The sequence below is a fragment of the Lynx canadensis genome, chromosome C1, assembly GCF_007474595.2.
Source record: "Lynx canadensis isolate LIC74 chromosome C1, mLynCan4.pri.v2, whole genome shotgun sequence".
Taxonomy (NCBI): domain Eukaryota; kingdom Metazoa; phylum Chordata; class Mammalia; order Carnivora; family Felidae; genus Lynx; species Lynx canadensis.
The window spans coordinates 18,303,818-18,328,709 of record NC_044310.1 but is presented as its reverse complement, the minus strand read 5'-3'; the positions used below and the strand labels follow the sequence as shown (position 1 = coordinate 18,328,709).

Sequence of the window (24,892 nt, the reverse complement as noted above, 5' to 3'; positions counted from 1 at the left end):
GGAGAGCCTGTGCACCTTACCACGGCACAGCAGCTCTGAGTTAATCGAGGTCTTCTCGGGCTGAGGAACATTCCTTCGCTTGCACTGGTCCCCTTCCTGGGAAGAGCTGCCAGCACCAGGCCTGGCCGATGCGAGCCAGCTCCGTCCCTTTTTTGCTGGGTGAGTCATCGCCTTCCCTGGGCTTCAGCTCTCTCATCTGAGAGATGGACCAGTTGACATTTGAGGACCAAAGAGGGGAGGTTGGTAAGGCACCGTGCGCGGTCCACTCAGAAGGCACTTGATGCACGGTGGCCCTCTCTCTCACCAGGGCACAGATGGGGAAACTGAGGCCCAGGGAGGTCAAGGAAGGACACGGCCAAAGAGGAGCTTGCAAACACTCCAGAAAGCCAGGCCAAAATCCCATGGCTGGCCCAGGTCCACATGTGGTACAAACAAAGGGCTTCTTTCTTCTCTGGCCGGGGCCCGTGCTATCCTTCTCGTAACAGCACCGTGAGCACTTTGGTGAGGGCGCCTCCCTCTGGGTTCCTCTCCTAAGCGGTCTCTCCCACCGAGTGCGGATTCTGTTTGGCCCAGCGTCATGCCCAAGCCTACTGGCCTGGGCATCTTGCAGAAGTCCCCTGGAATTCCCCTCTCGGGTGCCCCATGTGGGGTACGGGATACACAGACATGCCTCTGCCCCTGGTTAGGGACCCCCGGGTTTGCCTGGTGATACATCTCTCTGCCCTGAGTCACCTCTGAAATTGACTGTGCCAGGGCTGGGCTCCACACTTTATATACATCACTGCTAATGTTCACAACCTTGCGAGGTGAACATTTTCATCTGTGTTTTGCAGGGGAGGAAACTGAGGCCTAGAGAAATGAAGTCACTGGCTTGAGTTCACATACTTTATAAGCGGTAGAGCTGGGGTTCAAACCCAGCCTCTGCCCGCCCCTCCCGCAGGCACAGCCCAGTGCATGAGAGGTGGTTCCTGAATACATTTGCTCACCTACACACCCCACACCTTCCCTGCACCCCTGCATGTCAGGGGATCTGTTGCTGGGGTGGGAGTTGGGTGGTTGACCCTCACATCTGAGCTGGGTCCCTCCCTCAGGCAGGGCCAGCTTCTTAGACTGTGACCTATGGGGTGGCACAAAGCTCCAAGTTCAGTAGGGGACCCCACACTTGGGTTACTGCCCTGCAGCCGCCATCTTGAAATTCTTAATTTTATCTTTGCCTTTATGCTTTGTAAGTGAAGTTGGAAGAGACAGAGGAGAATGCGGGGACAGAGGTGGGCTCAGTCCTGCCCCCCGCCCCTGCCACAGGCGGGGCTGGGCATGATTGCGGGCATGGGGAGGACAGGTGCACATGACCCGTACACCAAGGTTTGGGGTGGGGGCCTGGATGTCTATGAGGGTCTGCACGCACCCCATGGTGGCCCTGTGTCCAAGGGGTACAACGTTAAATACCAAATACCAACGCCACGACAAGTTAAGAGAGATCACGAAAGAAAGCTAAAAGCTTTGTTTTCCTGCTTTTTAAACAGGGGCTCTGTATCTTTGTTTTGCACTGAGTGCACAAATTGGGTACTGTGGCAATCAGTCAAGCGCAAGAGGGGACCTGGGCTTCTACGCCCTCCCTTGCCAGACCAGGCCCCACGCCAACACCCAGCACCCTGCCCCAGGGAAGCTTGGCCCAGAATAGTGGGCCGGAAGTGGTGGGTGGGCTCCTGATGGCCTCCCTGCCCACGTGAACAATGAGTTGATCAGACAGGCACCTGACCTGGGCTTTTAAATATATCATGGCTGATGAAAAGCTCATAGAAGCCCCTGTTGCCTGGGGGAGGCAGGACTATGGCTCAGCCAGCGACAACCAGAGCTTGCAATCAAGCTGTGGTCAAGATTGGAGCTCAGTCTGTGACCATTTAGGGGGCTCAGATTACGGCCTTATCTGTCTTGTTCACAGCTGAGTTAGGTCTAGTTCATAGGATGTGCTCAGGAAATACAGCTGGAAGGATGAATGGGGAAACACAGTCTGCTCAGAGAGCCGAGCCCTGGACCCTGAGAAGATCTGCACTTTTCAAATTAGCCAGCCGGGTCATGATCTCTCAGCTCGTGAGTTCGAGCCCCGCGTCGAGCTCTGTGCTGACAGCTCAGAGCTTGGAGCCTGTGTCGAATTCTGTGCCTCTCTCTTTCTCTGCCCCGCCCCCGCTCATGCTCTGTCTGTCCCCTCTCTCTCTCTCAAAAATAAATAAACATTTAAAAATTTTTTCTTTTTAGTTAGCCAGGCCTGGAATCTTAGCTCTGCCCTCACTCCCTAAAGCTAGTTACCCTCCCTTCCGCTCAGTTTCTTCATCCGCACAATGGGGAGAAATGACAGTTCAGAGAACTTACTAGGACAGTATTTAAAGTGCTCAGCTCCACCAGCGGCCCATGTGAAACGCTCAGCTGGGAGAATGAATATGATTTTATCAAGAAGCCCGCAGACGTCTACCTCCTCAAAGATGCCCGGAGGATTCACTCTGGCTCTAAGATTTCAGGCTTCAACATTTTTTGAATGGTTTTCTATATTTTCAAATTTGTTCCAGTGTCCTTGGAGTATGGTTGACACTGATGCAACTCGGGTTTGAACTTCAAGGATCCACTTCTACATGGACTTTTCCCCCCAGAAATACAGTGCTGTAAAAGCATTTTCCCTTAGGATTTTCGTAATAACATTTTCTTTTCTCTAGCTTACTTGAGTATATAGGATACATGTGACACACAAGAAACGTGTTCATTGACGGCTTATGTTATTGGTGCGGCTTCCAGGCAACAGTAGCTAAGGGTTGGGGGCGTCAAAATTCATATGCAGAGTCTTGACTGCACGGGGGTCAGCGCCCCTGACCCTCACACGGTTCAAGGGGCCAAAACTAATTGTGTCACAGAGCCAGGGGTGGGTTGGGTGAGGGATTCAATTCATGCTGTGTATTAACAGCATGGTTTTAAGTAGACAGTAAATGAAAGGAGGCGAGTCAGAGTCAGCATCTGTCGAGCACCCACGGGGGTCCCAGCCTCTGGAGGCCCTGAGAGCATCTGGGCCCTGTGCCCTCCCAGGCATGCACCCCTGCCCTGCGTGTGCCCCTCCCCCACATACACTCGGCCTTCAAGTCATACCAGCCCCGGCGGCGAGGGGTTCTGGGTAGGATCTGCCGGGGTGGTGCTGCCTCTGCCACAGCTCGGCAAGGCCCCACCTCCGCCTTAGGCCCCCACGCCTGTGTGCCAGCGACCCCCACACTCGCCCCACCCCCACCGTACGCATATGAACACGCACATGCTCACACGGCCAAACACACATCAGAGGCTACACCCATTGCAACAGACACCGAACTTTTCAGGAACCCCTGCCTGCGGGGACCGAGGGACACCTGGTGATGTGGTCTGACGGAGGCCGCAGGGGGAAGCTGCTTTCCCCCCCTACCCAGGCTGGTCCTGCTTCTCTGACCTGGAAATCCCTCCTCTTCCTGGGGGGTCCCCAGCACCTGCCACTGGCCCCTGTCCACTGGGCTGGAGCTTGAGGGAGGAGGCCTCCCAGGAACCCAGGACAGATGGGACAGAGTACAGGCCCCGGCCCAGAACAAATTTTCTCAGCTGGGAGAGGCCTCAGAGATGCCTACAGGGCACCCATCATCTGACAGGGCGGGGAAACTGAGGCCGGGAGAAGGAGGGGCTCCCCAGGGTCCCTAGAAAGGTGGCAGTGGAGGAGACGGCCTGGCCCAGTAGAAGCCCACAGCAGGGATGGCAGTGAGGAAGACAGGCTCTGGGTTTCGGCTTCCACCCCTCCCCCCACATGTCACCGCGGCCACGTGGGGACCCTCCAGCTCCAGCAGTCTGATCTTCTGGGAGCTCTGGAAGGCTTCAGGGAGCTCCTGGTGAAGTCCACACAGCTCCCTGGGTGGTGGGGGAAGAGGATGCAAATAGGAAGGGGCCCTAGGGACCTGGGTTAACCCCCTGAACTCATTTCTGGCCTCTTCTTCCTGTGGGGTCAGTTAAAAAATAGCCTCCCATCTGCCGGGGCTGGGGAAGGGGGGGGGGTGTGTGCAGCCAGGCTCCATCTGGGGCTGTCAGGTCCCCCTAGCCCAGCCTGGTACTCAGACCTGCCCACTCCAACACCGCCCGCCGCTTGTCCCCGCCCAAGACAAGGCTCGGCTGTCTGTGGCAAAGTGACCCATCTGACAGAGTTTTTCTCCCTCTGACTCAGCAGCGAGTATCACTACCACTCTGCTGAAGCAGCCTAAAGCCCAGGGGGCTGTCATCTGAGTCTCTGCCTACCCATTTTACAGATGGAGAGGCTGAGGCACAGAGGAGTCAGGACATAGGGCAGGATCTGGCCACCAGCTTTTAGGCCAAAGCCCTGTCCATGCTTCCCGGGGATGCCGGACTGTGCCCCCCCCTTATAGAGCGGGCAGCTGGTATGGTGGGACAGGATATTTACACCCCCAGACTACAAAGCCCACAATTCCCTAGAGCAGGATTGGTGGTCTACATGGGTGTGGCCCCTGGAGGGTGGGACAGTCAGCCTCACGTGAGGTCAGGCTGACCTGAGGTGGCTCCCAGGGGCCCTGTTTCCCTGCTCTGGGACCTCAGCCAAGCCACTTAGTTCTCAGACCCTCAGTCTGAGATCCGTAAGATGGGAGCATCCCTGCCCCGGACAGTGATCGTGAGGACACACGGAGATGCACAAGGCCTGGGACATGGTGATGGTGAGCTCAGGTAGCAAATTATTCACAAGTAAGATGTCTGCCCCGGCCTGAGGTCACGAGCACCCTCAGCCTCTTGTCATCTGTGAGGCTATTCTGGTTGGAACCGAGGATCTGGGGTGGAAACCATAAGCCTTCAACCATCATGTGGACAGATGGCTGGATAAATGGGTATTTTTCAGCCCAGTGCGACTGGCTGGCTCAGAACTGGTCCTAAGGGAGGAATCTGGGACGGACTGAGACGCGTATACCAGGGTGTTCCCGGCAGTGTCTTCATGACAAATGCAGAAACACCCTAAAGGGCCGGCCCCAAGGGAGCACTATGGTGGTCCGTCTGGGGAAGGCGGGGGGGGGGGGCACTAATCTTCACACTCCTACCCCGTGTCCCCATGCCCGACAGCACAGACGCGTCCCCTGCCATCGGGGATAGGACTTCACGAGGGGCGCGAGAAACTCGCACAGTATGTTGGTGCATTTCAAAAGCAGGTTGAAAACAGCATGCGCTCTACGTTCCCAGTGTTAAAAAGGAAAAGAAGGAGGAGGGGAAGAGAGAAGAAATTAAATCTATACATACAGTAGGAGTACCAGAAGGCTAAAAACCAAAATGCTAACAATTGTCCTGGGTGGCAGGATTATGGGTGGTTTTAATTTTCTTCCTCATAATTTTATTATTTTCCAATTTTTCTTTAATGAATGTGTATTATTCTTATAATCAAAAAGAAATGTGTTTTAAGAGACAGGGTGGGGGATTAAAGATTGTTGTCGTCCTTTCATAGACTCTAAAACTGAGGCCCAGTGTGAAAAAGATACTTATTCACTTACTCATTCATTCATTCATTCATTCATGCTCAATGCTTCTAGACGTCTCCCTAGGGCCAGGCTCTAAGCTCCACAGCCAAAGAGCTGAAAGCTCTGACCTCAGGGAGGTCACAGTCTGGGGGAGTAAAGGACGCGATGGCAAGTCCTTACGATGCATTCAGACAAGGGGCCACAGAATAATGAAGAGAGAGAGGCTGAGTCATCCTGGGAGCATCAGAGATGGTCTCATAACAAGGGGAAATTACTACAGGGCTTTGGTGCATAAGCAAGTGTCCTGAGGTCCCAGATCGGGGGACGGTACCCCTTGAAAAGGCATCATGGGCTATTAGAGAGGACCTACTGTGCACAGGGAGGTGTGTCCGGAGACGAAGCTAGAATGTTCTGCAAGCCAGGTTCTTCAAGGGCTTTGAATTGCCTCACTGTGCCACTCAGTGGTCATGTGACTCTGAGAAAGTTGCCAAACCTTCTGGACCTCAGTCTCCTCACCTGGAAAATGAGCTAATGACCTCACGGGAGTTACTATAAGAAGCAACCGAGGAAACAACCACAATGCGCTCCGAACAGCACCCGCTGTGTAAGCAGGGCTATAACACGGTTTGCTTTGATTATTTGCTATTATTCACACTTTATCCAGGAGGCGTTCTGGAAACCAAAAGGAGTTTTAGGCTGGAAATTAATGTTCATTCATTCATGTACGTACTTCATTCATTCGATAGATGTTTATGGAGACGCTCGTATGTATCCAAACACTTTTTTAGGCAGTGGGGATAGAGTTGCCAGACCAAATACAGGACACCCAGATTATTTGAGTTTTCAGACAAATAAGTAATCGCAATATCGGGGACCACTTTATACTAAAAAAGAAAAAAGTGTGTGTCGTTGATCTGAAATTCAACTTAACTGAAAGTTCTGTATTTTTATTTGCTTAAACTTGGCAACTCTAACCGGGAACGCAACACCAAGTTAAAAAACAAAAACCTTACCCTCCTGGACTTGACATTCTACAGGGGAAAAGAGACCATTCATGAGGAGAGGTATAATTTATCAGGTGATGATAAATGTGCTGAAGAAGTATAAATCAAGAAATAGGGATGTATTGGTTTCCTAGTGAGGCTATGACAAATTACTACAAATTTCAGAGCTTAAAACGACATGCATATATTATCTTATGGTTCGGGGGGGGGGCGGGGGTCAGAAGTCCTATGTGAGTCTCACCGGGTTGGAATCAAGGTATCGGCAGGGCCGTGTTTCTTTCTGGAAGCTATGGGAGACTCTGTCTCCTCGCCGTGTTCAGCTTCTCCAGGCCACTCACTTTCCTTGGATGGTAGCCCCTGTCAATTGTCCATATCACATCATCCTCTGACTGGCCTCTCCTGCTTCCTTCTTTTACTTCCACAATATAGATATATCGATACATCAAGCTCACCCAGGGAATCCAGAACTGGCTCCCCATCTCAAAGCCCTTAACCTTCATCACGTCTGCAAAGTCCCTTTTGCCACATAAGGGAGCATATTCATAGATGATAGGCGTTGGGATGTGGCCATCTTTGGGGGTCATTATTCTGCCATTGTTGAAACACAGGGGCTCAGAGAAGGCTGTTCACAGAGTGGGGCAGGGACCCGAATGAGGCAGCGAGTGGAGCCATACAGACAGAATGTTCAGGGATCTTCTGGGAGAGGGAAACATATGTGCAAAGGCTCTACAGTGGGGGTATGACTGGTATTTAAGGACCAGCAAGGAAGCTAGCGTGGCTGGATACGGGGAGGGAGAGAGCGAAAGGAGATGAAGACAGAGAGATGGAAGGGGGAGCAGGGGCTGGTCATGCAGAACTCATAGAGCTTATTGGTGACGCCCCTCCCCTCTCCTGGCCCTCAACTCCCCAAACCCTGTCTGTAATGCCATCCTGTTCTGCTGAGCTGATGGTCACTCCAAGAGTACTCCCATCAAAGGCCAAACTCCTCCCAGAGGTATTGCAAGATTAGAAGGAAGGTTTCCCTGCAACATGAGGGATTCAGGTTAGATGTTTAAAAGAGCTTCCCGTGTGTTAGTGGGAAATCATCAGTTTCTACCAGAAAGGTTGGTAACACGTGAGAGACTAGGTCTTGACTGAGGGTCGGGGGGTCAGTGCCCCAGAGACCCCACATTCAGGGGCCAGCCAAGCCCCCAAGATGACCTAGAGGAGATGGCCACTGGCCATCCTGTGACCTCAGGAAGCCACGTCCCCTCCCCATACCTGTTTCCCCAATGCAGGGCAGTTGGACTTAAGCATCTTCAAGGCTCTCCCAGTGTGGACCCGCTGCGATTCCCACACCCTAGGAGTCTCCGATTCTAGGGATCGTATATTCTGGGACAGAAACCTTATAACTGTATGACCGCAGACAGGTTACCTAACCCTGCTGAGCCCCAGTCTCCGCGCCGGAAGTGGGGAAGGTCGCCGGGCCCACCTCCTAGGGTGGGGTGATGGGGACTGTGCTAAGCACACAGGGAGCACCCAATAAACGTGAGCTCCAGTGACAAGGATTCTAACATTGTCGGTCTCAGAGCCTCAAGTCTGCGACCCCGTCTCCAGGAGCCTGATATTTGCTGGCTGTGGGATTGCAAGTCTCCAGACCAACCCCCCCCCAAAACTGCCAGCGTGCCCCCGACGCCCTGGCCTCCCCCACGTGCTGGGTGGCATGCCTACCCCACAACCACATGAAAAGCCATTCCCCCAGGGTGTCCCCACACCTGGGAAAACCGGCAGCCTGCCCGGCGCTGGCCCCGCCTGGTGGCCAGAACACCGGGCAAGATCAATGAAGCCGGGCTCCCAGTGCAGACACCTTGTTCCAATCAGGGCTGGGCGCCTTCCGCTCCGGACCCCCGCCCAGCCCCAAGCTGCCACCCCTCCCGGGCCCTGTCCAGCAGCCCACGTTTCTAGCCCCGTGACCCCTGAGACACGGTGCCCACGGCCTGACTCCCCTCCGTCTGCGGCCCGCCCAGACCTGGACGTTGACGAGCAAGCTGGGCAGCGGGGCAGACGGAGGGGCACCGGCCAGGGGTGGAATCAATCCATACAAACCCCTCCCATCTCCAGCCTCAGTTGCCTCAACTGCACACAGGGCTACTTAAATTCACCCCATCTGGGCTCTTGGGGCCATTGTGGGAAAAGCAACAGAGACGGAAGGCAGAAAATGTCTTAGAAACCGTGGACATGCCCAGTAGAGAGGAGGGGTGAGAAAGCGGGGGGGGGGGGGGGCGGGGAAACAGTTCTCCCTTCCTCCGTCTGGGTCCTTCTCTCAGCCTCCAGGTCTCGGCTCAGAGGTCACCTCCTCCGAGACACCTGTGCTAACCACCCTGTCTAAATATCGGTGACCACCTCCTTGCCCTACCACCCCCCCCCCCACCCAGTCACTCTCTGTTCCTTTGTCCTCGTCTGTTTCCTCCAACATCGCAAGACACTATCAAATATGGCACGTCTGTTTATTTACCTCCTTGGTTATCTTCTGCCCTCCCAGCTGGAATCAAAGCTGCATGGAGCCCCCATGCCCGTCTCGTCCGTAGCAGTGTCCCTGGCACCTAAACGAACCACTGGCACATAGACTATAGACGCTCAACGAGTGTTTGCTGACCAAACGAATCTAGTGCCTTCTCCCCATCTGTTTCTTATTTCTCTGCTTCTTTTCCATCCCAGCCACCCCCCATCGAGTGCAGGGCTCCCCGAGGATAGGACTGGCAACATTTTCGCCTGTGTTCCTAGGGATGGGGCCAGGCCTCTGTGACCTAAAGGAACTTCACAACATCGAGCCCATCCCTGATTGAACTGAGCCTCAAAGATGGGGCAGTAAGAGGGCCCAGCCCCCACCTTAGGTCTGAGCACCTTCTATGATCCCCTTCCAGAAGCCCCCTCAGGTACGGCCAGAGACACACAGGTGATGAACATCACACTCTTGCCAGTGACAAATGCATGCCAACAGCAAATGACAAAGAGTGCCCAGTGTCTGAGCCTGTGGCCTAGACATGCCAGGCACGGATTTATGAGCCTGCTCGGGCCTCTGTTTGGCTCTGCCCACATCCTCAACACCTCCGCAAGGGCAGATCTCCCTGGCCGCACCCCCAACCCCAGCCATCCAGCCCTGCTGGCCTTTGGCCTCTGGGGGTCATCTGTGGACCCTGGACCACAGCTCTGTCTTGCTTTCATGGCATCTGTGGTCTCCACGCAGCCACACGGGCAGCAAAGCTGCCTGGGTGCAACGTTCAGCTCTCCCCTTTACCCACATTGTGAACTGGAGCAAGTCCCCAAATTTCCTGTGCCTCAGTTTTTCTAGCGTTATAACGAGGATGATGACAGGGGGCCTCACACATAAGGTGGTCATGAGAATCAAATGAAATAATACATGACAAGTGTAGACAGCATTATTATTATAATTGAGGGGACCGGGCCCTGGGGTGAAGCTCCTGGGGTGAGCAAAGTGCAGTTTCAGCATCAAGAGATCTCGGTTCGAATCCCAGCTCTGCCCCTTCCTGACTGGATCCAGGAGAGTCACTCGGTGAAATTCAGTTCCCCGCCCATAAAGGAGACCCAACGACACATATCTGAAGGACTACTGATGAGATTTAAAGAGCTCAGTAGGGAGCATGCTCAGCAGGGTCTGGGTACCCAGAAATGCCCCACATGGGGGTGTTGCCATAATGAGGATGCCTTTAAGGGCCACCAGATCATTCGGCTGAGACTGAGCTGGTAGACAGGACGATCTGCTTGAAACAGTGATCTTGCCAATAATAAATACTCCTCAGCTTTGATGTACCGTGGGCAGTTTTGCAACGGTATACAAATTTAAGCATTTCTGTCCGTTTTCATTTTAGAGCTCTGGGCAGGGGGAGGGGGGGACCTTTTTCTATTTTTCTATCTCTTGCTTTTCTTTTAAAATATTTTATTGTAAAATATAGTAACAGAAGAGTATACAAAATATAAATAATGTTTAAAGAATAATAATGAAACAGGCATCCAGGTACCCTTAGCTGTGGCTTCCGGACCTGGGCGCTTAAGGCGCCTGAGAGGTTGAGAAGGACGGGACAAAGGCTGGGCCCTCCAAAGGCTGGTGCAGGGGAGGGCTGGGCCAGCAGGCAGGGGCTTCAGATCAGCTCCAGCTGCCAGTGAGCATCCTATGTGACCTTGAGCAAGTCTCTGACCTCTCCTGGACCGCGGTATCCCCAGGACTGTCATAGATTAATAAGGGATTCTAGAACATTGAAGATGGACAGTCTTCCTGAGGGTCAAGTGCGGTCCAGTGCCCTTATCTCCCGGATGCCCAGAGGGGGAAGGGACATGTCTGGGGTCACCCACCAAGAAATAAGGGGATGGCTCCCCTGGAGCCAGCAGCCAGGTCCATGAGTCTTGGGCTTAGCCCAAGTTATAGGTCACGACCACCTTTAGGCCTCCTGCAGCCCCAGTTTTCTAGGATTCGTTGAAGACGGGGACGCCTTTGAGTTTATCAAGATACAAGGTGCAACTCCTTCCCCAGCCAATGAGGGTGGCAGAGGAAAACCGGAACACAAAAGAGTGGAGAAAGTTACTAAGGAGAACTTCTAACCGGTGAGGGGTAGTGGGAGTCCGGGACTCCTGCTAATGTCCCAGGCCAGACTCGAGGCAGCGACCCACAGAGAGCGCTAATAAATTCACAAGGGGAACAAACAACTATAAAACTGGGGCACACCGCCCCCTCCCCAGCCCCAGCGCAGTGGATCCAGGCCCCTGTCACTGTCGCACAGCGTGGTACTGGGTGCTCCGTTAGCCACCCCGTGTGCCGTGAGTACCTTCGCTTCTCTGGCCTCCGTTACCCCCTCCGCTATTTGGAAACAAAAAAGCTTGACTGCGTGTGTCACCCTCCCCCACGGAGCGCGGTAAAGATAAAATATTGTGGAACGCAGGGTGGTGAAGACACTTGCTTTGGCACGAGAGGAACCAGATTCCAAACCCGGGCTTCCTTTGCCGTGGGGCAGCCTCTCTGAGCCTCAGTTTCCACATCTGCCAGGTTCACAAGATTGGTTGGAAGTTCGTCTCAGATAATGTCAGCAAAGTAGGTGTTAAAAAAACACTGCTCCCCGGGCCCAGGCCCAGGCCCGTGATAGGGGAGATGTTGTCATTGGCCGTCGGGGTGACTCGTGGGCAGGACCGGTTACATAATTTGGGGGGGGGTAGGGTGGCGGTCAGCGCAAAATGAAAATGCAGTCCCTTTGTTCAAAAAGTATCGAGAATGTAGGGGCGGTGACGGCAGAGCATGAGAGCAAGCATAGGACCCTTCTGCAAGCAGGCCGCTGTCCAACCCCACGGGGAGCAGGCCCAGGAAGCCAGCCCTGCCTGTGGGACGTCTAGGGCAGCTCAAACCCAGTTCAGGTGGAGGGGCTGAGGCCCTTCCACCGCGGCTGCCATCGCTGTGCCGAGGGCCACCGCCTCTCCCCAGGGCTGCAGCTGGGATCATGGCCGCTGGGCCCTGCCGCTCTCGGTGGCCACTAGAAGCAGCATAAAAGGCCAACTGTTCTCCACCGTTTTTATCTCATGCCATGCATACAGCACATAGTTGATTTCTTTCCGCAAAGGGCTGCGCTTTTTTTCTTTTCCAAGGGCGACGCTGGAAAGCCATGTGGCTTTTATTGCTGGCAGGAATGTCTGAGGCGTTCCTTCTCTACCACATGAAATGGAGCCGTAATCTTCATCTGCGTAAGGCCAAAGCCCCCGGTCTCCTCAGAGCCATCAGCCTCTGAGATTAATTAAGGCTTCACAAGGACTGACAGTCATTAGGACCTTTTTGGGGAGGTGGAAAATCCCTAATGGGACCGACTGGGCCAGGGAGCCGCTGGGTGGGCGGTGGGGCGAGGAGGGCCCGCCATGGAGAGGGAGGCCCCCCGGACCAGAGTACCTGGGGGGTGGGGGACTGGGAGGGGGTTCCAGACTCTGCCCCTGGCCTAGGCTGTGACTTTGAGCGAGACCCTCTCCCTCCCCGGGCCTCGGTTCTGCCACTGGACAAACGGGAGACTTGGACAGGGTAGCTCAGAGCCCTGTTGAGGCTGACATTATAAAATTCTGACTCTAATTCTCTTCCATGACTGTAACTTCAGGCATCTGATTCTGGTCCATGAGAACAGAGCGTGGGGCCAGGCTGCCTGGTTGGGATCCAGCTGCGTGACCTTGGGCGAGCTTACGTCTTCAGTTCCCTCACCTGTAAAATGGGGGTGACTGTACCTCCCCAGTGAGAGCACTGTGAGGCACAAATGAGCATAAAGTGTGGGCTCACGCCTGGCACACCAGAAGACCTTAACTGTTGTCAGTAATGGTTAACAGCGCTCAAGATTCTAATCCCGTGGTTCCGATTCAATTCCAAAACTTGGTTTCTGACTGGCTCCTCTCCTTGCCATCTGATTAAGGTTTGGAGGCGTTTTAAACCTGAAAAACCTCCACTCTAGGGAGTGCAAGAGGTGACAGCCACTGAGAGGAGCCCTTTCTCTCCCTGACTGCCAGAGCCAAAGCCCCATCCTGGGCGGGGGAAAGAGTACGCCCTTCCCGGAACCCTCTTGTGCTCCCAGCTACCCAGGTCCCTCTCACCGCTCTCTGTTCCCCCTCCCGATGAAGAATTCTCTCATTTGATGACTGCCAGCAGCTAGCTCTGCACCCACCCACTGATGTGGATGGAGAGTCTAAGGCACTCTGACCAGCCAGCAGAGCAGAGACAGAACCTGGATCAAGGAATCGCGTTGCAAGAAGGGCCCTCACATTCTGAGGCCCAAATGAGGGCAATTATTAGTCATAGACCAAGAGGCTCTACCAGAACTATTTCCTCATTTCATAGATGACCAAAGTGAGGAGCAGGGAAGGCAGTAGGAAGACCAGACCCCTTGACGGGAGCCGGAACGAGAGCCCCCTACCCCGACCGCTGATGGGGCCTGCGTCCTCTCCCCCGGCCAGGCTCACACTGAGACCACCGCTCTCTTCCATCCTTCCCTCTTGTCTCTGCGATTCCCCAAGCTGAGTGCCCTCTCAGGAGGACCTGCAAGGAGGGGGTGGGGAAGAGGGGACCAGTGCCACCGGAGGAGGACCAGTGCTGAGGAGGCAGAGGTAGGGAAAGGAGCCCCGTGCGCTTGGCCTCAAAGTCACAGTGAAACTTACCTGGAGGCCCGAGGGGAGCCAGCCTGGCACCTACAGGGACCATGATAGGGCACTCTCCTTGTTCAGATGGGGACACTGAGGACCTGAGAAGACTCACAGACTCTGACATCTCCCCTGGAGCAACGGGTGCCCAAGGTCTCATCAGGCTGTGAGGTGGCACCAGGAGACCATCATGCGGGTCCTGGCCTGGCTCACCTACTTGGCCGAGGCAGAGTGGGCAGAGGTCAGGGGTGGCTGTCAGCCTGCCCTGCTTTCGGTCGCACCACGCCGCCCCTGGCCTTGCCAGAGCTGAATCCCAAGTCTTGCCTCTTCCTCGGTGAAACAGGTCCAGTCTCTCCCACTTTCTGGGCCTCAGTGTGCCTGTCTGTACATCGGGGACTACAGCCGAGTCTGTCTCCTCACCGGCAGGTTCGGAGGCCGGAGGAGAGCACCAGGTGGGGAAGCCTCAGCAGATGACCCGTGCAGCCCCTTGCTGCCTCCCAGCCTGGGTTCAAGGGTCTGCTGATTTCCACGCCTGTAGCTGTTGACCCACGCCTTTGTGCCTCAGGCTCCACCACCATCGTGGGAGCTGACGTGTATTGTGCACTTTCGCTCTCTGTACCCTGGCTCTTTCCAGTATTTTGTTCAACCGGTGCAGGGGGGCATAATCAGGGAGTGCCTCTGAGCCCCAAGTTTTGAGTCTGATCAGGATTTTAACCCCGCTCTGGTTCTCCCTAGCCCAGAAAACCTGGGGCACCATTACTCTTGGTTTAAATGGGCATAACAGCTCCCGCACACAATTGCTGGAATGGAATGAAATGATGTACTTATTTTTTTTTTTATGTTTATTTTTGAGAGAGACAGAGAGAGCACGTGGGGGACGGGCGGAGAGAGAGGGAGGCAGAGGACCCAAGTGGGCTCCGGGGCTCAAACTCACCAACTGTGAGATCATGACCTGAGCCGAAGTCAGATGCGCAGCTGACTGAGCCCCCCAGGCGCCCCTGAAATGATGTGCTTAAAGCACAAACGCAGTGCCTGGGCACCGGGACACCTGGGCGATCTCGTCGCTCGTGCTGTTCTTTCCATTTTACCCGCCAGGGGACCAAGGCTCCGTGAGGTGCAGAAGTCACACAGCCAGTCAGTGGCAGAGCCAGGAGTGGTGTCCTAACCACAGTGCTCTCTCCAGCTCCCCCCTCCCTTCCCTCAGAGGCTGGCCCTTTCCAAAAAAAAAAAAAAAAAAAAAAAGGCACCCTGTAATTTGAGAAGCACACTGGTCCTTCTTCTGCACATTCAGGAGCCTTCCAGAGAGGCTGCCCAGAAGGAAATTGTCTGGGGATAAGGGCTCCCAACCCCATCAGCGACAATCTCTTGACCGTATTATTGTTGTTTTTCATGACCCTTTGTCACTAACTCACATATGTGTGTGTGTAATAATATATACGCATAAACACACATATTTGAAATCGGGATGCAGGCAAGTCTTGGTTTAATTAGCAGGATTTTCTTCCTTTTTCTTTCACATGGAACAATTGATGACATTTTAGATGTGGTGAAACGCAACGCCGCCCCCCCCCCCGGCCTTTCTAGAGGGATGGTTTAAATCCTCTGGATTATGAAATGGAGCGATTAGAACCACTCCATTCACAGAAAAGGAAACTGAGGCTCCGTGAAGGACAGAAATGTCCCACCTTAAGCGCCAGGCCACCAAGCAGGAGGGTTTCACCATAGGTTCCTCCAGAGTGAGGGTGTGGAAGCCAGACTGTGAGAAATGATTAACTTCTAGAAGACAGTCCTCTGCTAGTAACTGGACTGGCTCCCCCGGGGACTCAGGATAAAGGGAGCGCAAGTGTCCTTGGGGAGGGGGAGGAGGCTAACAGCATCAGCTAAGCCCAGGTCCTAGCGGAGAGAGTTCTGTCTGCCTGTAGGGGGGTGGGAGGTGGGGACCCATGGGTTTCCAGAGTGAGGGTCTGAGAGCCTCGGGGAAAGAAGGTGAGTCTTGTCAAGATCCAGGCTCAGGCCGCCCCGTGATGGTTGCTGGAAAACCCTCCCACAAGTGGCCTCTGCCTGGAGGCAGGTCACAGATGGTCCTCACCTGCCCCAAGGCAGCCTCTAGGCAAACCGAGGGGGACAGGGCAATGGACTAGGCTCTGAGACCTGGCAAGCTTTGAACATGAAAGTTGGATGTTTCACAAATGGGAAGTGTGAGGCCCACGAAGAGGAAGAGACTTGCCAAAGGCCCCAGACAAGGGGTGACCGGGCCTTATTTCTCACAACAGCGATAGCTCGCATGGATGGAGCACCCCCTATGTGCCAGGCCTGTGTTAAGCACCTTTCACGCGTCTCTGTGAGGAGACGGCTCATTTACTCCCAGTTCACAGAAGAAATAGACAAGAGTCAGACAGGTTTTAAGCAATTCTCCCTGGGTCACGGTCGATGGTGGGAGAAGACCAACTGAGGCAGTTGGGCAAACCGCCAGGCTCTGTCCACAACCAGTGAGCTGCTCAGAAGACTCTCCATGTCCCGTATGTCCAGTGGTCTGGCATGCTTGGGGGGATCTTCACCCCTCCCCGGGCACTGGACTCTCAGGGAATCAGACCTGCCCTTATGAGCTCTCTGGCCTGTGGGGAGACACAAGCAAGCACCTCACTACCAGCATCCCACCTAGAGCGCACTCCTAGACACCCTCGGGCTGCCCGAGGAGGGCGCCCTGACACAGGGTTATTTTGACCCCATGGCTCCCACTCCCAGGGCAAAGGATGCTGGCGGGAGGAGTGGCCCCCAGATCCTGAGTTCTGCGGACCCCAGGTTAGGTCCAGCTATTCACCCAGCTCTGGGCCAAGGTAGGCCCAGACCTCCCAGCTTCTTAGCCCTGCTGCGGACAGTTTAGGGTGCTCTTAGGTGAGAGCCATTTAAGAAAAAGCAGATTTGTACAGCAGCCCGTTGGAAGAGGCAAAGGAGATGTCTGTCCATACAAGATGGGGAAGGGAGAGGGTATCCACGTTTCCCACATAAGGGAGTGGGAGCTGTCCAACTGCCTCTCGAAACATCAAAAGGAGAGAAAGAGAGAGAGAAGTGACCCTGAGGCTGTCAGTCAGGGATGGAAAGGATGTAGGCTGGCCATTGGCAGAAATTGGGAAGAAGCTGTCCTCCTCACCCATTGGCCCCCCGGAATGGGACCGGAAGCAACTGTGCATTTCTGCCAGGGAGAATGTTCTGTGGGTGGGAGGGCACAGGGACCCTGGGGTGCCAGGGGTGCCCATCAGGGGCAGGTAGGGGAGCCTTCCGTCTGACACAAAGCCATTGGTTTGTCCTGGTCGCACAGATGGTGAGGAATCGTACCGCACGTCTGTCCAGAAAGGGCAGTACATAGGAGGCGAGCCTCTAGACACGGGACTGCAGCTGGCGCACATCTGTGGGCAGGGCCGGCCGGGCAACTCCGCGGCGGGCAGAGTGCAGGCGCCAACTAGCGGTGGCTCCCGAAACTGCTCCCGGCCCGGCGGCCCCCCGCCGACCTCAGGCTGGAGACCCAAGCTTCCCCTGGTTTCCGCGCCCATCCCCATCCGCAGTGAGCACCCTCCCGAGGGCTGGAAGCACGCCGGATCCTGTGCCCGGTGCCGATACCCACAGGAACCGCATTTTCCGGATATCCGTTTGTAAACCCGCCGCCGTAGGATGAGGGAGAAATCAGGCGGAGGGACAAGCATGGGCACGGGTGCAAACCGAAACCATTAGACGAATCAAATTTACAAACGCGAGACGCAGCGGGTCCTGGCCCCCTCAGCCACTCCAGGGCCACACGCGTCGCCCGCCCTCGCTGGCCCTGGGCCGTACCTGGCCACGACGTGGTGGGCCTTCAGGCGGGAAGCTCCCAGGGGTCGGACGTGCCACGACCCCGGTCCCTCGCTTGCTTCTGGTTCCGCAGCTATTGCCAGCGCTCCCGAGACTGCAAGGGCCTTGGCCCTCGCGATCTGTAACTCCGAGATGTAGGCTCCATAAAAGGATCCCGCAAGGGTCCTTCGGTGTTCCCACCTTCGAAATGGCCCGAGGGGCTGATGTGAGGCTATGACGGGGGCAGGGACCGGCTCTCCAGGTGGTCGAGGTTGGGCCGCGGCCTGTCCCCCCTGGGGCACACGAGGGCCTTGAATTCGTTTGGAGAGGACGAAATGGCACGTACTGGGCCGGGTTCAGATCTGGGGCGCGATCCTGCGGCCACCTTCGGATCCTATGCTTCTTGGTTTCCGAAGCTTGGAATTCGTCGTTTTGCACCTGTCAAGCCCGGGAACAACGAATATTCAGCCCAATCTGCAAGACGGCGGGGAGATTCCGCACGCGTTCGTTCGCTCCCTAGACTCCAGGGAGCGCATCTGGGGCGATAATCCAGAATGAATGGGGGCTCGATCTTTCCAGTTCCTCCCCCCGCTGTAGCTTCTCCCTAGGCCCACTCGTTTGGCCTAGGAGGCGGGAGAGAAGGACAGGATTGACTGCTGTGATGCCCTGGGAGTCGCTGGGCCGCGCGGCCGGGACTGAAGCAACAGTGCTTCAGCAGAGCCGTCTGCGTCCCTGCGGCGCGGCCCCAGCACACAGCCGGGGAAGACGAGGCCATGGGCCCGCGGGGGCCAGTCTGCATCCACAGAGAGGAAGAAAATTGCCTCCTCTGGAAGCCGGCGCCCTTAGCTTGGCAGCCATTCCCGCGTTCTCCGCAGTTTTCTTCTGTCCGTGACTCGGTCCTCTTGCACCATGCAGAACAGTGGCTATATGCGCCGGGCAAAAATCAGGGGGAAACACTCGCGTTTTTCAGCCCCCATCGTATTTTTCAAAGAATGTGGCGAAGGCCGAAGGCCGCCACAACGAAGAACGACGAGGCAAGGGGCCTGCACGGTGCTGAAAGTTGCATTGAGGGCAGAGAGGAAGAAAACGGGGTTAGTCACCCCCAAGCCAGATACGGGCCCGCAGGGGACACCCTTCCGTCTGTCCCCGGTTGGCAACGGGGCCAAAGAGGCCGGGCCCAAAGCCGCACTAGGCTGGGAGCTGCAGAGGCCGCTGGTGGTCGCAGAATCTCGTGCGCGGTGCAAGCTCATGGGTCAAAATAATTTGCGGGAAGGGGCCAGGGAAGGGTGAAAAACCTCTTTGGGGCAGCTCCCCGCTCGATGTCACCGGCCTTGGGAGCCCCCCGCGTCCCCCAGCCGAGAGTGCAGGCATCACAGGCCGAAAGCAGCTGGAGCTGGGAACGTGCCGCCAGTGGCGGCGGGGAAAGGGCGCGAGAAGGGGACCTGCGACCCGCGCATCAGGGAGCCGCGGCCCTGCAGACAACGGCAAAGGAGCCCCCTGCAGAGTCCCGGGCGTTTTCACCAAATTTTTAGCATTGGCCCCGGCGCCCCAGAACTCTCGAGGAGCCCTGGGCTCACGCGCCAGGCCCCCGACCCGGGCGTCCTCCCTGGGGCGGGGCCTTCCGCCCCTCCCCGCTGGGCGGCCTTCGGCGGTCCCCGTTCCTCCCCCCCCCCCCCCCCGAGCGCGGCCGTGGTGCCGGCGATGGGGGCTCCGATTGGCTGAGCGACGCGTCGCTCGGGCCGGCCCCGCCCCCGCGGGCCCCGGGATAGTAACCCCGCGCGGGCCCGCGCGGCGCCGCCACTTGATTCTCGAGGATTTGTCCTGGGGCTGCGGCCGCGCGGTCGGTGGGGCGGCCGCGAGCGGGCTGCGGGGGCGGGCGGCGGCGGCGGCGACAGCCCGCGCGGGCCCCGCCGGGGCCGAGGCAGACGTCCCGCCGCGAGGGGCGGCCGCACGCGGGCCGGGAGCCCAGGATGCGGGGCTAGCGGGCAGGCTGCGCGCGGCCGTCGGGGCAGCGAGGCCTCGCTGCGGGCGGGCCCCGGCGGGGCGCCCCCGGGCGCCGCCCCCTGCGCCCTGAGGCCGCGGCCCGGCTGCTTCTGCTTTCCCGCTTCTCGCGGCAGCGGCGGCCGAGGAGGCGCCCGCGCCGGCCGCCCCCGGGGGAGCCGCGCCGCCGCCGCCCGCCCGGCGCCCTGACGGCCGCTGTTATGCGTATTCCTGTAGACCCGAGCACCAGCCGCCGCTTCACACCTCCCTCCACGGCCTTCCCCTGCGGCGGCGGCGGCGGCGGCGGCGGCGGCGGCAAGATGGGCGAGAACAGCGGCGCGCTGAGCGCGCAGGCGCCCGTGGGGCCCGGCGGGCGCACCCGGCCGGAGGTGCGCTCGATGGTGGACGTGCTGGCGGACCACGCGGGCGAGCTCGTGCGCACCGACAGCCCCAACTTCCTCTGCTCCGTGCTGCCCTCGCACTGGCGCTGCAACAAGACGCTGCCCGTCGCGTTCAAGGTGAGTGCCGGGCCCGGGGCGGGCGGCCCCTGGTCCTGGGGATCCGGGCGTCTCGGCTGCAGGAGCCAGGGCCCCGGGAAGGCAAGGGAAGGGAGGGGACGTGCCCGCCACCCCGCGGCGAGAGCCCAGCAGCCGGGCCCAGGGCGCTTTCGGTCTCGCCGCGCGCTCCGCCTGGGGACCTTGGCGTTGCCTCTCAGAGGCACCCGGCACGGATGACTCTTGGGAGGGTTGCCCCTTCCACCTTCGGGGAGCCCTGCTGGAAGACGTTGATGCGGAAACGGGCGGATGGGGCCTCGCTCCTCTCCGGTCCGGACCCCCGCGGACACAGCCTTGCGGGCAAAGGGGACGAAGAGCCCCGGAACCGGGGCGAGGACACCGGAGGTGGGGTGCAGAGGGTGGATAGGGCCTACCCTTCACCGCCAGCACCCCTCCTCCTGCACCGCTTCAGAAACACTTCCTGCTCACACCCTCAACCTCTGGCTTCTGAAATTTTACACCGGGCGACTCTAGGGCTGAGAAGGGGGCACCGAACCCTAAACCGTTGCGGGCGGGAATCCCGAATGTCAGGCCGAAATGGGGAGGGGGGCGCTCCCACCCCTGGCAGACCCCAGCCATTCAGAGGATCTTTTTTTTCCCTTTGCTAGGGAGTAGGCGACTGTTTCATTTTCATTTTTTTAAGGGGGCAGCGAGATGAAACGAAAACGCCTTGGTTTTCCCCTAAACCTCTCACAGCTGCCGTGAGAAAGGGCAGGGCAGGAAGGGCCAGCGCTGGGGGTGGTGGGTGCCCGAGGTGGCTGGAAACCGCGGCTTCTGTCAGCTGAGGCCGTCCTTGCTCCCATTAAGACGATTCCAAATTGAAAAAAAAAAAAAAAGGATGAGTGGCTCTTGGAGGTCTCCCGGGTGACATCTTAAAATGCCAGTGGGGAAAATCTCCCGGGGAGGAGGGGGAGGGGGAGGCCCGTGTGACTTTAATCCCCAGATCGGAGGTTTTACTGTCACTTGGAGCTTAAAAGGAATCTTTGAAATTAAAAGAAGACAGGATGTTGACAGGAAATCTGGCCTTTTTAATCAGACCCCAAACATTTTCTCCTTGAAATTTTTACCATCTGGATCCCTTAGTCCCTGCACGCGGTGGCCACGTTTAAATGGCTGTGACTGTATTTGCAGTCTGATTCCTTTTCAAAAGGCATCTGCCTCTCCCCGCTGCTTGGGGTGAGGGCTGGGGGAGACGAATCAGGAAGGCATCTCCAGCCCCATCCTGCAGTTCCCAGCAGGTGCATCCTCCTGCTATCAGAAACCCCTCTCTCATTTTAAAGGGGTTTTCTGTACAACACCCCTCTAAACACCGGTTTGTTTTACACTGTGCATTTTCCCTGCATAACGAATTCAGGCTCTGCAGAGGCCGAAAACCTGGGCCTGGCCCACATTTCAGGACCAAATTTCATACCCCAAACGGCTCTTGCATTAATTGAGCTTGGGGAGGAGCCCCGTCATTACCGTTGTTGATATTATTTTTATTTAGGGACTTTGTTGCTAGGAGTGTGTCGATTCCTCTTTTGCTCAAGCCGAAGGCAAGAGGGAACTGCACCCCACGCTGTAGGGATGGAGCTCATTCTCAGCTCTCGCTCGGATTTAATTGAAAGAATAATTTCTCAGGACACGGCTTAACCAGTCGATCTAGGATTTGGGTGTGGAAGGCAGAGCTTTGGGCTTCTTGCTTTTGTTATCTTGGGGGGGGGGAGGTGTCCATTGTGTTTAAGCCTCTTGTCCGCTCTGCCTTTGAGAAATCCTGCAGTGCGCCTGGGACCTAGGGGAGCTGCCCGGCCCCTCCCCACCTCTCCCTTGCGTCCCCGTCCCCGTACCTCTCTAAGCTGCTCCTCTGCCCCTGTGCCCTCAGGTGGTGGCGCTGGGGGATGTGCCTGATGGGACGGTGGTGACTGTGATGGCAGGCAATGACGAGAATTACTCTGCTGAACTGCGCAATGCCTCGGCAGTCATGAAGAACCAGGTGGCCAGATTCAACGACCTTCGCTTCGTGGGCCGCAGTGGGCGAGGTGAGCCGAAGGGAGACTGTGCACCCTGACATTGGCAATGGCAGAGGTGGGGGGGAAGGCAGCTGAGAGCAATCCCTTGGGGTCCCAATGGGAGCCCCAGGAACAAGTCTCCAGGCCCGACTTGGTCTAGAACAGTGGGTTGGAACCCCATGGGGGTGTTACAGATCCCTTTGAGGATGTGAGGAAACTTAGGGTCCTTTGCCGGAGAAAGACACAATTCTCTCCCAGTTTCTGGGATTTACTGACTCTCAAAGCCATCCACATCACCCCTTTTTCGAGTGTTCTGGTCTCATAAAAGATGCTGGGAGCAGATCGTGGCTTAACAGCCTCGTAGCTCTTTTGTGGCAGGCGGGTTTAGCAGCTGGCTTAGACAAATGGCTGGTCTGCGGGACGGGGGGGGGGGGGCCGAGCACCCCAGCCACCCTCCCCGCGGGGGTGGGATCTCCCAGAGCTTCGAGCTTTGAGGCTGCCTCTCCCCAGCTGTGGTCTCCCCAAGCCACAGTTTCCCCAGCCCCGTGAGCCTTAGGGTGGTTTAGACAGAGGTGAATGCAGTGCAGGATGCCGAATGCTGGAAAGCGCGGCTGGAAAGCCGCCATCCCCCACCCCAGAATCAAGCCTGGTCGGCCACCCTGCCTATGTGATCTACCTCGGGCAGCAGGAGGAAGGCAGGACCAGCCGCGGCCACTGTGGCTGCCGCCCGGGGCTGTTGAGTGGGAGGCTTCTGGGACCCGAAACCCATCATCGCTTGTGGGTGGAGAAGTCCTAGAAACCCTGCCCCAGCGAAATGGTGGCTTGAGGGCTCGCTGGCCCTTTAAGACCAGCCTGCTGAAAAGTGGGGAGTGCCCTTCCCAAGACCCAGCCTGCCCCTCCAGCTTCGCTAAGAAAGTAAGCTAGGTTTCCTCTGCCGCCAGTCTCAACAGAGGCTGAGGCAGAATTGTACTTTTCATCACCAATAAACAAGACCTTCTCAAGGTTTTAGTTCCCTCTGAGCCGCCAGCCCTGCTCAGAAACGGGCATCTGGGCACCATTTTTTCCTCTCCAACCGTTCAATGTATACATACAAATGTCAAACATATTTTGACTTTTCAGCATTAATTAAAACCAGGGCATTATTTGCATGTAATAACTGTTTACTTGTTACTTTTTATGAAACTGAAATAGTTTACATTCTTTCAAACATTTCCTGTTCCTGTTGGCTCCCTTCCCCATGCACAGATTTCTTTCAAACGTTGCCCTTAACTGGTTGCAGGTTGATGGATGGAAAATGTTTGCTTTTATGAATTAAGCTTTCATTGCTGCTCCTAATTAGTCTCCGAGCCCCTTTTGTCATCCCCAATCTCTCAGGCCTTTTGCAACTTAATCCCGGCCCCAGCCCTGAGTGGAGAGTCACTCGCCACCCGTCGGTGGTGGCCCGCCGGGATGCAGCTTGACTTGGGGGCGGTGGCCAGGTGTGCAGGCCCAGGTGGGGCGAGGATGTGTAGGGGAGGCCGAGGGAGGCCCACCGAAGCTGTGGCCCCTGGTGAGGCCGGCAGAAGGCGAGGTCGGTCCCGGGAGCCAGCAAGGCGTCAGGAACGTGCCACCTTGCTCCCTGTCCTGGGAGGAAGAGGGGACCCTGTGATTCCCAGAGTTACCGAGGGCATGGCCGGCCAGCGGGCCACTCGGCCACGGAAGATGATTTCTCTATGCCGTTTGTGCGCACAGACCTGCGCTTACCCTGCAGGGCCTGGGGGAGAGAGGCGGGTTCCCCAAACGTTGTTTAGTGTTCAGGCGCCTGCTCTTGGAGGCTGAAGTTGTGCGTCTGGGAGACGCAGGGGGCTGAGTTTGTAAGTCATTCTCACCGCCCTTCTCCCGTCAGTCTCGTGGGACTCGGAGGACAGGCAGGGGGCCTGAATGGGAGATCCAGTACTTGGGGAACCTGACGAGATTTTCAGACCCCAGAGGCTCATGGTGTTGAACAGCCTGGGCTCAACAACCAGCCTCCTGGATTTCAGTCCCAGCTCTGCTGGATGACATGGGGCACGTAGCTCCACCTCTCTGTGCCTCGGTTTCCCCATCTGGGTAACGGGGACAACGATGATCCCTCCCTGTTGAGACTTTGTGAGGATTAAGGAAATTGGCACAAGCGTATCAACTTGGCATACATCGAGAGTGGGATACATGTTACAGATTTTGTTACTTCAGATGCCTGCCACTGGAGATCTTTGAAGTCGCTTTGAGCGGTATAGTCACTGATTCTGTGATTGTGGTGCGGTTTGGCCGGGGGTGGGGGAAACCCAGAAGGTGTGAATCGTCGAGTGGGAGAAGTGGAGGCGGCTGGCAGAGGGGAAGGAGGGCGCCGGGGTCCGGTGGCACGGAGCGGCGTATCTGCTGTGCCCATGTTGCCCAATGGGAAATTCCCACTGAGAGGACACATCAGCGATTGACACAGACAGTGGGTCACTTTGGGAGCTGGGACAGGTTGGAGTTCGGGACCCCGAGCCTTTCCCTGGCCCTCTGACTTCTGCCAAGACCGAGAAGCCAGATGGAAACTTCTGCCTGTTTCCTTGATTCTGTCTTAATTCTAGGAAAATAGCTTTCCTTGAAGGACACATACCCACCACCACCGCCACAGAGCCCTCGCAATAAGCCTAAACGTGGGGCCCAAGCAAAGGGAGGGAAAGAAACCAAGCCATCGGTGTCTCCTGCAGCCAGTAGGGCCGAGGTTCCCACCCCACCAGACACAGTGCCCTTCTTACAACGAATGTTCTGTTCCGCCCCCTTCACCAGCCTACAGTGAAACGCGTAGACGATGTAACTTACCTACTTACGCGCAGTTTCAAAACCTATACAATTCCATAACTATAACGGGGAAGAAAGGG

The 24,892-nt window shown here is 56.7% G+C and overlaps 1 protein-coding gene across 1 annotated transcript in view; it reads left to right on the top strand.

The window, feature by feature from the left end:
• The window catches only part of RUNX3 (RUNX family transcription factor 3), a 59,413-nt gene that overhangs the window by 11,521 nt on the left and 23,000 nt on the right, over positions 1–24,892 (top strand). Inside the window, exons 2-3 of the mRNA XM_030325315.1 lie at positions 19,700–19,980; positions 21,878–22,034. Coding sequence (XP_030181175.1) covers positions 19,700–19,980; positions 21,878–22,034 — 438 coding nt within the window. The remainder of the gene's footprint in view (positions 1–19,699; positions 19,981–21,877; positions 22,035–24,892) is intronic.